This window comes from Heloderma suspectum, chromosome 12 (genome assembly GCF_057233095.1).
Source record: "Heloderma suspectum isolate Gila_16-S chromosome 12, 16-S_ref, whole genome shotgun sequence".
Taxonomy (NCBI): Eukaryota; Metazoa; Chordata; class Lepidosauria; order Squamata; family Helodermatidae; genus Heloderma; species Heloderma suspectum.
The window spans coordinates 747,714-761,691 of NC_139469.1; the positions used below are offsets into that span (position 1 = coordinate 747,714).

The 13,978-nt window shown below is 50.7% G+C and overlaps 1 protein-coding gene across 14 annotated transcripts in view; it reads left to right on the top strand.

Moving 5' to 3' along the window:
• The window catches only part of NPRL3 (NPR3 like, GATOR1 complex subunit), a 29,679-nt gene that overhangs the window by 1,134 nt on the left and 14,567 nt on the right, over positions 1-13,978 (top strand). For 6 of the 14 annotated variants that reach the window (XR_014785473.1, XR_014785472.1, XR_014785474.1 and 3 more), the window contains exons 2-4: positions 3,885-3,954; positions 6,134-6,172; positions 10,257-10,386. Coding sequence is in view for 9 of the 14 variants with exons in the window: in XM_084817955.1 (XP_084674081.1) it covers positions 3,885-3,954; positions 6,134-6,172; positions 10,257-10,386 (239 nt within the window). In the remaining 5 variants the exon portion in view is untranslated. Of the gene's footprint in view, positions 1-3,884; positions 3,955-6,133; positions 6,173-8,635; positions 9,096-10,256; positions 10,387-13,978 lie in introns of those variants that run through there. The other 8 variants (XR_014785475.1, XR_014785476.1, XM_084817957.1 and 5 more) reach the window with 4 other exon arrangements.

Genomic DNA, 13,978 nt, shown 5'->3' on the forward strand with positions numbered 1-13,978 from the left:
TCTCACAGCCATACATTACTACTGGGAAAACCATAGCTTTGATTAGACGGACCTTTGTTGGCAAGGTGATGTCTCTGCTTCTTACTATGCTGTCTAGGTTTGCCATAGCTTTCCTCCCAAGGAGCAAGCGTCTTTTAATTTCATGGCTACAGTCACCGTCTGCGGTGATCTTGGAGCCCAAGAAAGTAAAATCTGTCACTGCTTCCATTTCTTCCCCTTCTATATGCCAGGAAGTGATAGGGCCAGATGCCATGATCTTAGTTTTTTTAATGTTGAGTTTCAAACCAGCTTTTGCACTCTCCTCTTTCACCCTCAACAAGAGGCTCTTGAGATCCTCTTCGCTTTCTGCCATTAGGGTGGTATCGTCTGCATATCGGAGGTTGTTGATAATTCTCCCAACAATCTTAATTCCGACCTGTGATTCATCCAACCCGGCGTTTCTCATGATGTACTCTGCATATAAGTTAAATAAGCAGGGTGACAATATGCAGCCTTGTCGTACTCCTTTCCCAATTTTGAACCAATCGGTTGTTCCATGTCTGGTTTTTACTGTTGCTTCTTGACCCTCGTACAGGTTTCTCAGGAGACAGGTAAGGTGGTCTGGTACTCCCATCACTTTAAGAATTTGCCACAGTTTGTTGTGATCCACACAATCAAAGGCTTTAGCGTAGTCAATGAAGCAGAAATAGACGTTTTTCTGGAATTCTCTTGCTTTCTCCATGATGCAGCGAATGTTGGCGATTTGATCTCTAGTTCCTCTGCCTCTTCTAAACCCAGCTTGTACTTCCGGTAGTTCTCGGTTCGCATACTGCTGAAGCCTAGCTTGTAGGATTTTGAGCATCACCTTGCTGGCATGTGAAATGAGCGCAATTGTGCGGTAGTTTGAACACTCTTTGGCGTTGCCCTTCTTTGGAATTGGAATGTAAACTGACCTTTTCCAGTCTTGCGGCCACTGTTGAGTGTTCCAGATTTGTTGGCATATTGAGTGCAGCACTTTAACAGCATCATCTTTTAGGATTTTAAATAGCTCGGCTGGAATACTGTCATCTCTGCTAGCTTTGTTGTTACTAATGCTTCCTAAGGCCCACTTGACTTCACTCTCTAGGATGTCTGGCTCAAGTTCAGTGACCGCACTATCATGGCTATCAGGGACATTCAGATCTTTCCTGTATAGTTCTTCTGTGTATTCTTGCCACCTCTTCTTAATCTCATCTGCTTCTGTTAGGTCCCTGCCTTCTTTGTCCTTTATCATGCCCGTCTTTGCACAAAACGTTCCCTTGAGATCTCCAATTTTCTTGAAGAGATCTCTAGTCTTTCCCATTCTGTTGTTTTCCTCGATTTCTTTGCATTGTTCATTTAAGAAGGCCTTCTTGTCTCTCCTTGCTATTCTCTGAAACTCTGCATTCAGTTGGATATATCTTCCCCTTTCTCCTTTGCTTTTCGCTTCCCTTCTTTCCTCAGCTACTTGTAAAGCCTCATCAGACAGCCACTTGGCTTTCTTGCATTTCTTTTTCTTTGGGATGGATTTCGTTGCTGCCTCCTGAACAATGTTACGGACCTCCGTCCATAGTTCCTGAGGCACTCTGTCTATCAGGTCTAATCCCTGAAATCTATTCCTCACCTCCGCTGTATATTCATCAGGGATATGATTTAGGTCATACCTGAAAGGTTTAGTGGTTTTCCCTACGTACACGCGTACGCACGTGCAAAACCCCCACCCCCACAGAAATTTTAAAACTCGGGCAACACACACAGGAGGAACAGACAAACCAGCCAACAAACATAGTAAAAAACAACAGGCAAAACACACATGCATGCTCCCCCTCACCGCCCCCTCTAGCCCCCTGGTTGCTCGCAGCTTCCCTTTTGCTGGATGGCATGCCTCAGGAAGAGCCATCTGCAGCCACCCACCACAGAGGCCCAGAGGTGTCCTTGGAAATAAAAATGATGCTGGAGGCTAGCGCTGCAGTTGATGGCATCCCAGGCTGGTCTCCCAGTTTTTAAGAACAGATTTAATACATTAGCGCTTCAGCTATTGGGCAGTATGGAAAATAAATAAATAAATAGGGGCAAGGAGCCTGGTGGGCACCAAAGGTGGCACCAGAGATTTAGCGGGAGGGAATTCCATCACTGAGGAGCATCCCCTGAAAATGCCTCCTGATCATCCGTTCTCTTCCCCATTTGAGCAATGACAGCAGAGTTAATGAGATCACAAGGCAGATCTCAGCAGATCACAAGGGTTGTTGTGAGTCGTAGATTAGGACGGGACCTTGGAGATCATCTAGCCCAGCCCTCTGCTCAGTGCAAGCTCTGCACTGGAGCTACAGGAAGGGTGGCCAGCATGGTGCCTGCAGGCATCAGTGTGGCCCTGGACACCTTTCTTAGTGCCCCCCAGTATGCCTTTCCCATCCCACTTCTTTTAAATTAACAAATTCTTACCGGCAGCTGAGATCACTTCAAAGCTAAATAGGGGCCTACATCCCCTTCCATCTTCATTTCCCATGAATGCCTCTGGGCCACATGTGGGGCTCAGAAACTTTTTTAGGACATGAAGATGGCTGCAGGCCAGTGCTTTCCTCTGCGGTGTGCCCAGCCACCAAGAAAGAGAAGGGAATGCCGGAAAGGGGACTCCTGCAACTTTTGCCTAGTAAGCTGGCTGCTGGGACTGGCTAAAGAGAGCAGGGGGGTGTTGTGGCCAGAGCAGTGGCAAGCTAGCTGGCGGTGGGGGAGGTGGTCAAAGAACCCAGCAAGAAGCCAGTGGAGGCTGGGGGAGCCCTGACAGCCGCCTGGGGGAGCCCTGACAGCCGCCTGGGGAAGGTGGGGCAGACTGTGCACTCCTATGTCGGAATGGATGGAATCTGCATGTGTGAGGGAGGGAGGGCTGGTTGGTTGGTTGGTTGGTTGGGGGCGATTTTGGAGGGATCCTGGAAAAGGAGTGTGGCTTTTTGTGTGCTTGCAGTGAGGAGAACAAGAGGGGACATGTGTGGATGTATATATGCTTGCATGCATGAGGGATACGTGTTATGCTTCTTTGTGAATGGGTGGATGATGGCTGGCTGTGGGCGTGGGGTGTGTGTGTGTGAGAGCGAGCAAGCGCATAGGTCTGGGTGGTAATCCAGAGTGAAGGAGGAAAATAGATGGGGGGAATGAGTTGGCTGGCCGAGGGGGAGAGAAAAACAGTTCGCTTTCTGTGAAATAGGTTTCTGTTGATGCTGAAAAGTCTGGGTTCAAAGGAGTTGTTTAGTGTGTTGGGGCTCAGCCCCCCCCCCCCCCGATCTGCCTTGTACCCAGCCTTTTGAGCAGGGGACTTGTCCTTTGTGACTAGCCATGCCTCCCATGGCAGCCATTTTGTGGTCGTGTCCAGGACAGTTTCTCAAATTGCCAAATGCACCCACAGGCCCCAAAAGGCTGCCTACCTCTGAGCTACAGAGTCCCTGACAGATGGCTATCCAGACTCACCTTAAATACCTCCAGTGAAGGAGAGTCCACCATGTCCCGAGGCAGCCTGTTCCAATGGCGGACAGCCCATCCTGTTAGGATCATTCTCTTAATGTTTAGCCAAAATCTGTTTCCCTGCAATTTCCATCCCTTGGTTCTGGTCCTGGTCTCCAGAGCAGTAGAGTAAAACTGTGCTCCTCCTCCTGCATGGCAGCCTGTCAGATCTTTGAAGGCCACTGTCATATTTCCCCTTAAGCATTAGGTGAAGCCAGTCTCTAGAGTTTGTAGGGCCCAATCCACGAAGGGCTTTCAAGGCCAAAAGGAGCACTTTGAATTGCACTATAGATAAGGTTTTGGAGGAGAAGTTGGAGATGGGGGATGGAAAACAGACAAATCCCAGACTTCTCCAGCAGTCTTGAAAGTTTACCTTTCCCCCCTCCCTGCAGGGAAACCGAGGAGTAGGTATGCTGTGAACAGTATCGGTGACAATGTGGAAGACCCCGATGGAGACGCCAGGTAGGTGTGGCTCCTGGTGCCTTTTTCAGATCTGGGCAAAACGGCCAAAAAAAGGGTCACCTTGCAGCCCCTTGTAAGGAGGGCGCTGAACATCTTCCTTGTGTGCAGAGCATGAAACTGCTCCTGGCATCCGTATCCTGGCAGGGCAGGAGCTCTAGTAGTTGGGGCAAAAGGGGGCCTGTGGCTTCATTCACATCTGGAGCCACCTGGAACCAAGGGGGCCATATGCTTGCATGGGCTGAACCAGGGTTGGGGAACAGGTGAGCTCCAGCAGCGGTCCAGGCTGCAGTTCCCATCAGCCCTCGCCAGCACAGCCAGTGGTGAGGGGTCATGGGAGTGGTGGCCCTCCAGATATTTTGGCCCACGTTGCCCACCCCTGCCTAACCTTTCCATGGTGCTCCTGCTGTCTGGATGGGGAGAGCTGTGCCAGGATCCCGCTGGAATTCAGGGGTCTCCCTTGCACTGGCAGCTCCACAGAGAAGTTTCCGATTGGGGGAGAGGACTGTGCTGCCCAACGGAGCAGCCAGGAGAGGTGCTCTGCTCCCCGCTCTTCCTCCCAGGGTTTAGATCCAGCCTTCCTTCCATGATGGTAGGGAAGGTGCTGTGCGCAGGGCTCCTTTCCAGGCATTGACCAGTTGAGCTACAGCAAGTCTGGCGGCATCGGAGGCTGCTGGACAGCCCTTGTCCTGGGACGCATGCCTTCCTTCTGGCCTTCTTAGCCAGAAGGGATGGCACAAGGGGGGCTTCAAGGCAGCAGCCAATGTTCCTTGCAGAAAGGAGTCTGGCTTTGATTGCTGGGATGCCTACCTTGGATCCCAAAAAGGGCCTCCAGCCGGGCCTTGGTTCATGGGCTCAGTGCATAGGTTTTGCTGGCTTTGTCTCGGGGAATGTTCTGAAGGAATGCTGCCCCTTTCAAGACAGCAGAAAGCCAAGGCAGGCAGCCAGGAACGTTGTCTTGGACCCTGGCACTGGGCTGTGCTGCTCTCTGCCCCCTCCCAGAGAAAATGCAGCTCCAGCACTGCAGCAAAGGCCTTCCCTCTGGCCCGGAGAATCTCCTTCTCCCTGGCTCCCTGTTCTCTCTGGCCCTGAGATCCTGCTTGGGGAGTCCTCAAGTGGCCCAGCCTTGTCGCTAGAGCCCAGCCCATATCAGCTCTTGGCTATATGGCATGGGCAAGGTTGCTAGGGCTGCTTGGGGTGGTCACACTGGCCAGGATGCCCCCCACCCCCCTGCAATCCATGACAGCCTTTTTTTTCTTTGCATTTAGTGTGGGGAAGAACGTTGCACTGAAGGCTGCAGGAAACAGCTTGGGGTGGGGGTGGGGGGTTCTCCCAAGGCATCAGCGATGGCCACTTCCCTGCCCCCCCGAACTGGTTTGGAGGCATTGTCAATGCCACTGCAGAGACTGGCCCAGCTCACCGTCCACAACCGAAGGGTGGCTGCCTCCTGCCATCTGGGGCTGCTGCTTGGGAGCTTGAGGTGGCCCCAACCAGGTGCCCCTTTGGGCTGGGCTGCACCCCGTGGCCCACAGGGAAGGAATGCCTGCTAGGCCCCAGCCTGGTAGTTGCTGCCTGTATTATCTCCTGGGTGGTGCTATGTGGTGAGGAAATGGCTCTGCAGTGTGCTTTTGGGGAAACCTGCCCCAAGACATGGAGTGTCCTGAGCTCCTTATGACACAGGGGCCATTTTCCTACATTGGAGGAAGGTCTCTGGGTGGGGTTGCTCTTCCCACTTGCTCGGGGAGGCGGCAGGGCTATGTTACCGTGACATGCCAGTATCCTTCCTGGGAGAGGAAGCCCCTCCAAGCTGGTCCTGGCAGAATTGCTCGTCCCAAATAGCTGGTATTGAGGAAGTTCAGTCCAGCTATTGGAGTTGAGCACGAAATCTGTTGCAAAACCCTCTTCTCCTCCTCCTGCAGGAATCTGTCTTGTCCTGCTGGGCAGCCTTGTTTCCAGCTGTGGGTGCATGCAGGGTGTGAATCATGCCCTCCTCACAGCGAGTTGCATGTCTTCTGAGAAGCTCCCTGAGGTCCTTTCTCAGAGATGTGTCTGTTCCCCGATGTCCCCTTTCCCTGTCCCCTTTCGCAGCATTCTAATTGTGTGTGGTGTTGTGTGCTTATGCCTGGTTGATTCTTCTGTTGTGTTTCCGAGCGGTGCTGATGGCCCCTGTTCCTCTTTTCAGAGAGCCATGCCCTCTCACTGATGAGCAGGTGGTGTCGGGGTAAGACCAAATGTTCTGAAGCAGCAGCGCCTCTGTCTCGAATGGCTTCTCCTTCTCACTTTCTTCTCCTGTGCTTTGTCTCTCATTTCTGTTTTCTAGCAAGCTGCAAATGAATTGGATGTCAGGCTAGAACACAGTGAGGGTCGGTAGGCGAGGCTCTGTGGAATTAACAGAATCAGGCCAGCACTTCCCTCCAGGAAACAGCATTGAGAGATAGAATCATAGTTCAGTGGGAGGAGAGCACTTGCTTTGCATGTAGCAGCAGGTCCCAGGTTTGATCCCTGGTGGCATCTTCAGGTTGGGAAAGAACCTCCCCTCCACTCTCACCTTCCTCACCAGTCAGGGTAGCCAAGATGGAGCTAGATGGACCTCAGGCTTGACTTGGGAGCAGACAGCATCTGGAGTTCCTTTCCTCGGGACAGCGGCAAAGTGCGGCAGGGTCGTGCTGCCCTTGGCAATGGTGGCAGAAGGTGTTCTTCCATGGAGACCGTGTCGCATTTTCTTTCTGGAAGAATTTGTGGGGCACGTCTAAAAGCTGGCTGCTCTGCTCCAGGGTTCAGGATGCAAACGAGCCACTCCAAAATGCAGCATGCCTGAGGCCAACACAGCAGGTGCTTCCAGACAAGGCTTTTCTGGTGCTATCGCCTTGCCTCATCCACGGGGGTTCCAGATGGCAACATCTGCCACTTGTAACCCTCGCATGTTTTCCCACTGCTCCTTCCTTTCTTTTTTCTTACTTTGTTAAGGGGGAAGAGACAGAATTGCTGCACAAGGCCTTCTGTTTGGTTGCGCTTGCAGCCTTCCATGTGGAAGCATCCAGTTTCTTTATCCTGTGATCAATTGTCATGGTTTCCCCTGGGCCTCTGGCTCTTACACACTTTCTCCAGGATCGTGGCTCAGCCCAGGAAAAGCTGCAAAGCTCTGAGTCTTTTTCTGAGGCTGCAGGGCAGTCAGACCCCTTCCGTTCCCTTGTGTAGCAAGCAAAAGAAGCAAGGAACACGTGAAAGCCTGGAGAAACTGTCTCAGATTTGTGCAGGCCTTCCATTGTGGGAACTCGACAAGGGTGGCAGTTACAGGCCTTCTAGATCCACTGCCTGAGCAGCCTTACTCCTGGGGGGTAATTGACTGGGGCAGGGGCATTTTTCCTCTTCCCTGCCAAGACCTTGGTGGCACTCAGAGCTTGCAGGTGACTCAGTCTCCATACCCTCCAATGGAGCTCCAGTGGTTTCCACACAGCTCTGAGGACGGCAGCGTTCCCATGCTCAGGGCGATCGGGTGCCCTTGAATGCTGGGAGCTGGGAGCTACGTTGCCTGCCTGCTGGCCTACCTTCCGCTGCTCCAGCTTCATTCAGAGGCCCTCTGTTTCTAAACTGCTTCTCAAGTCGTTGAACGTTCTGTTGTTGCCATCTCAGGTCAGTACTTGCCCTGAGGATATTTATTTTAAATATCTTCTATGACTTTAAAACATGTTTATCCTGCCTTTCTGTAGCTGTTAAAAGGGCTTTGCAACCTTATTAAAACCAGCATTCCAACAACAGTAATGGTGAGGCCCTTAAGAAACAGGTGGCTCTGTAGAGTTGCCATTAAAAGGCCGGGGCTAAGCCAGGGTGGTGGTGGAGGAAACATTCAACCTGTTTGCAAGCAAACAAGCCTCTTCTGTTCAGTTACTTTTGGCCTCTGGCTTCAGAGATATGTTGGGGATGAAGGGAGACTCCTCAAGAGCCCACATCTTTTAATGAGCAGCTCCCATGCACGACACATTGACCGGGTTCGCACAATTGAAGTCCAAAGCCTTTTCCCTGGAACAGTCGGAGCAGCCAGTGGGCGGGTTCACACAATCACGGAGGGAAAATAAGCCATGGGGGTTGATTCTCTCACCTCACGTGTGCCGGTTGTGAGCGACCTAATTAATATAGTTACCCTCCCCAGGTGGGCGTGAACTGTTAAGACGTCCAAACCCAGCAAGGGTGGCTGGCTGTGGTGGTTTCCAAATTAGGGTTTCAGAGTAATTTGTAAACCGCCCCACAGCAACTTGCACCCGGCGGGGGTAGTTATGCTAATTAGGTGGGTTATTTTCCCTCTGTGATCATGCAGACCTGCCCATTGGCTGCTCCGATGGTTCCAGGGGGAAAGGCTTTGGACTTCAGTTGACATAATAGTTTAGTAGACGAGGTTTATGCATTCTGGATATAAAGTTGAATTTCAAGAAACAAGTTTCTTCATGTAGATATTTCACACGCACACGCACATAAACGCTCGACTTTCCAGACAGTATTGAGAGTCACTGTTTGCCCCCTCAGCACCTTTCAGGATTGGTTCCTTTCCCAACACTACTGCAAAGTTTGAAACAAGCATTGCCAGGCTTTCTGGTGGAGACAATTGCTGTGGCCGTGTTCTGTCTTGGCTGCGTTATCTGAGGAGCACTGCCTCTGGCCTCCTCTGTGTGGGTGGATAAGCTGGCGATCTCTCTGCATCACAGTGGTGCAGCTGCTCTCTGCAGCCCAGGGACGTGCCAGGCCTAGAGGCGACTTCTTCAGCGTGCAGGTTGGGAAAGGATGCTGTTCTCTACTTCACTTTCTCCCAGATCCCAAGTGTCTGGGAGTGGAACAAGGGTGGAATCTGCACCTGGCCAAGATCAGGGGCAAATCTCCCACTGACCTTGGTGGTGGTGGATTGGAGCGAGGAGCACATTTGGGGCCATTCTAACGTGCAGTGTCATGCATGCGTTTCCCTCCAACCCGAAGAGCACCATGTGTCAGGAAATGTAGCCCTTGCTGAGGTTCAAGAGCAGCTCTTTCCTGAGCTGTTCGTTAAAGCGGGTGTGGAGCCAGAGTGAGTGCTCCTGCCTGGAGAGGGGGCTGCAGATCCACAGGCACCAGCTGGGCAAGGCGTGAGTTGTTGCGAGTGCAGCGGAAGGGAGTAGGTGTGTGCCTTACACTGCTCATCAGAGCAGTTCAGGTGTGGCCTCCGAGACGTGGCCCGCTTGGTGTTGCTGTGGGGCTGAGGGCTCGAGATCCGGGGGGGGGGGCAGTGGGGGGGGCTGTCGCCAAGCACATTTTTAGGGGGGCTTGGAAGATGTGCAGAATGCAGCTTGGAGTGACTGGCTGAGAGAGACGCCCAGACGCCTCCTGGGGAGCCCAGGCCGCTTCCTGCTGCGCGGGACAGCTGCAGAATCTCTCCCTATTGACTTTCGTGCACGATGCAAAGGCCAGATGTGTTTAGCCTCCTTGGGCCCAAGTGACTCGATGCTGGTCTGTTACTGGCTCCATTCCAAAGAAGGAGCAGGGCAGGTGCTGGGTGGTGGTGGAAGGGAGTGGTTCTTGGTGTGTGTGCTCCCAAAGGGGCTCCCATTCTTGGACCAACGTGTGCTTTTGAGGCTCTTCTTTGGCATGATGCAGAAGTGTCTGCCTTCCCAAAGAATAGCTGTGCCCCTTCCCAAGCCACACCCCTGCAGGTTCCTTTGAGGGAGGCAGTTTGGACTTCAGAGTGTCTGTCAGGGCTGGAGTTGCAGAAAGGGACTGGAGGAGCCCTCTGGGGAATCTGGGGCCTGAGAACCATTCCTGCTCCAGGTCACAAATGGCACGAAATGCCTCCTTTCCTGCACAGATTCTCTCTGTGGAGGACAATGTGGATTCCCTGAAGTTGCTCTTAGGGGGAGTGCAAGGAAGGGCATGTGGGGCTTCAGAGGGGGAGGCAGGCAGAGGAAGTTCTTGCATTCAGGGGATCTGCTTGAGCTGCTGCAACCCCTTGCTGCTTAGAGAGGCTTAATCTGTAGTGAAATCCAGGAATCTGCAGCTGAAGCAAATGCCGCCTAACCTCTCCACATCCTTCTGAGAGCTTGCCGTTACTGAAAGATGCACGAGCCCTCTGTCTCTGACGCTTTTCCTTCAATCATTCTGGTGATTTGAAAGATGTGATCTTGACAGATCTTAATTTCTCTAACCGATGGAATCCAAGGGTTCCCAGTGCGTGTGTTTATATGTAATGGTTACAGAACGAATTATATTAATATAAAAATCCTCCCTGGCTCTGGGACAAAGTTGGGTTGGGGTGAGCATAGTAATCTGTGTTTCCGCTCTTGAAGGTTCTCGGATGTCATCCTGGCAACAATTTTGGCTACCAAATCGGATATGTGTGGCAAAAAGTTTGAGCTGAAGATCGACAACATCCGTTTTGTTGGCCACCCAACTCTGCTTCAGCATGCCTTTGGGCAGGTACGGTCCACGGGTGCAGGAGCACTAGGCAGCTGTTGAAGCAGCTGATTTGTGCTGCGTAGAGGCCTTTTCAAGTTGGGCCCAGCTGCTTCTCTGGTGTGTGTACAAGCCATGGGCTAGGGAGGAGGAAGAGGAGCCCTGAGGCCGAATCTGACCCAAGGCCCCTCTCATCCGATTTCCCGTTTCCCACTGTGGCTGGCCCGATGCCCCAAGCAAGATATGGAGGGCCGACTCTCACGTTCTGCTCTTGGGCTCACAAGGAGGGAGAGCCCTTGTGCTTCCCTGCCCTTGTGCTTCCTAGCCAGCCCTCAGATTCCCCCCCCCCCATTAATATGTGAGCTACACAGAATCAGAGAATAGTAGGGTTGGAAGGGGCCTACAAGACCATCGAGTCCAACCCCCTGCTCAATGCAGGAATCCACGCCAGAGCATCCCTGACAGATGGCTGTCCATCCTCATCTTGAATGCCTCGTGTGGGAGAGCCCACCACCTCCCCAGGGAATTGGTTCCATTGTCGTATTGCTCTAACAGTCAGGACGTTTTTCCTGATGTTCAGCTGGAATCTGGCTTCCTGTAACTTAGGCCCATTATTCCATGTCCTGCATTCTGGGATGATCGAGAAGAGATCCTGGCCTTCCTCTCTGTGACAAACTTTCAAATACTTGAAGAGTGCATAATTCAGTTTAGGGCCTCGCCTGCTGATCCTGTGGTTTGGCTTCCATGTAGCAGAACCCAGCCTAGGTCTGTCTTTCAGTGAGCCTTGTTTTTGTTGTTGTTCAGTCGTTCAGTCGTGTCCGACTCTTCGTGACCCCATGGACCGTAGCACACCAGGCCTTCCTGTCATGCGCTCTCTCCTGGAGTGTGCTCAAGTTCATATTCATTGCATTGCTGATGCTATCTAGCCATCTCATCCTCTGCCGTCCCCTTCTCCTTTTGCCTTCAGTCTTTCCCAGCATCAGGGTCTTTTCCAGAGAGTTTTCTCTTCGCATTAGGTGGCCAAAATATTTGAGCTTCAGCTTCAGTATCTGTCCTTCCAATGAGCAGTCAGGGTTGATTTCTTTTAGGCTGGACTGATTGGACCTCTTTGCAGTCCAGGGGACTCGTAAGAGTCTTCTCCAGCACCACAGTTCGAAAGCATCAATTCTTTGGCGCTCAGCCTTCCTTACAGTCCAGCTCTCACAGCCATACATTACTACTGGGAAAACCATAGTTTTGATTAGATGGACCTTTGTCGGCAAGGTGATGTCTCTGCTTCTTACTATGCTGTCTAGGTTTGCCATAGCTTTCCTCCCAAGGAGCAAGCGTCTTTTAATTTCATGGCTACAGTCACCGTCTGCAGTGATCTTGGAGCCCAAGAAAATAAAATCTGTCACTGCTTCCATTTCTTCCCCTTCTATATGCCAGGAAGTGATGGGGCCAGATGCCATGATCTTAGTTTTTTTAATGTTGAGTTTCAAACCAGCTTTTGCACTCTCCTCTTTCACCCTCAACAAGAGGCTCTTGAGATCCTCTTCGCTTTCTGCCATTAGGGTGGTATCATCTGCATATCGGAGGTTGTTGATATTTCTCCCGGCAATCTTAATTCCGACCTGTGATTCATCCAACCCAGCGTTTCTCATGATGTACTCTGCATATAAGTTAAATAAGCAGGGTGACAATATGCAGCCTTGTCGTACTCCTTTCCCAATTTTGAACCAATCGGTTGTTCCATGTCTGGTTTTTACTGTTGCTTCTTGACCCTCGTACAGGTTTCTCAGGAGACAGGTAAGGTGGTCTGGTAGTCCCATCTCTTTCAGAATTTGCCACAGTTTGTTGTGATCCACACAATCAAAGGCTTTAGCGTAGTCAATGAAGCAGAAATAGACGTTTTTCTGGAATTCTCTTGCTTTCTCCATGATCCAGCGAATGTTGGCAATTTGATCTCTAGTTCCTCTGCCTCTTCTAAACCCAGCTTGTACTTCCGGTAGTTCTCGGTTCACATACTGCTGAAGCCTAGCTTGTAGGATTTTGAGCATCACCTTGCTGGCATGTGAAATGAGCGCAATTGTGCGGTAGTTTGAACACTCCTTGGCGTTGCTGTTCTTTGGAATTGGAATGTAAACTGACCTTTTCCAGTCTTGCGGCCACTGTTGAGTGTTCCAAATGTGTTGGCATATTGAGTGCAGCACTTTAACAGCATCATCTTTTAGGATTTTAAATAGCTCAGCTGGAAGACTGTCATCTCCGCTAGCTTTGTTATTAGTAATGCTTCCTAAGGCCCACTTGACTTCACTCTCGAGGATGTCCGGCTCAAGTTCAGTGACCGCGCTATCATGGCTATCAGGGACATTAAGATCTTTCCTGTATAGTTCTTCTGTGTATTCTTGCCACCTCTTCTTAATCTCATCTGCTTGTTAGGTCCCTGCTTCTTTGTCCTTTATCATGCCCATCTTTGCACAAAACGTTCCCTTGAGATCTCCGATGTTCTTGAAAAGATCTCTAGTCTTTCCCATTCTGTTGTTTTCCTCGATTTCTTTGCATTGTTCATTTAAGAAGGCCTTCTTGTCTCTCCTTGCTATTCTCTGGAACTCTGCATTCAGTTGGGTATATCTTCCCCTTTCTCCCTTGCTTTTCGCTTCCCTTCTTTCCTCAGCTACTTGTAAAGCCTCATCAGACAGCCACTTGGCTTTCTTGCATTTCATTTTCTTTGGGATGGATTTCGTTGCTGCCTCCTGAACAATGTTACGGATCTCCGTCCATAGTTCCTCAGGCACTCTGTCTATCAGGTCTAATCCCTGAAATCTATTCCTCACCTCCACTGTATATTCATAAGGGATAGGTCATACCTGAATGGTTTAGTGGTTTTCCCTACGTGTTTCAATTTAAGTCGAAATTTTGCAACAAGAAGCTCCTGATCTCAGCCACAGTCAGCTCCAGGTCTTGTTTTTACTGACTGTATAGAGCTTCTCCGTCTTTGGCTGCAAAGTACATAATCAATCTGATTTCGATATTGACCATCTGCTGATGTCCATGTGTAGAGTCGCCTCTTGTGCTGTTGGAAAAGAGTGTTTGCTATGATCAGCGTGTTCTCTTGGCAAAACTCTATTAGCCTTTGTCCTGCTTCATTTTGTACACCAAGGCCATGCTTGCCTGTTATCCCAGTGATTTCTTGACTTCCTACTTTAGCATTCCAGTCCCCTATGATGAAGAGGACATCTTTTTTTGGTGTTAGTTCTAGAAGGTGTTGTAGGTCTTCATAGAACCGATCAACCTCAGCTTCTTCGGCCTCAGTGGTTGGGGCATAGACTTGAATTACTGTGATGTGGAATGGTTTGTCTTGGATTCGTATTGAGATCATTCTATCGTTTTTGAGATTGTACCCCAGTACTGCTTTTCCCACCCTTTTGTTGACTATGAGTGCTAGTCCATTTCGTATAAGGGATTCTTGCCCGCAGTAGTAGGTGTGATGGTCACCTGAATTAAATTCGCCCATGCCTGTCCATTTTAGTTCGCTGATTCCCAAGATGTCGATGTTCAGTCTTGCCATCTCATGTTTGACCACCTCCAGCTTACCTTGATTCATTGATCTGACATTCCAGGTTCCTGTAATGTA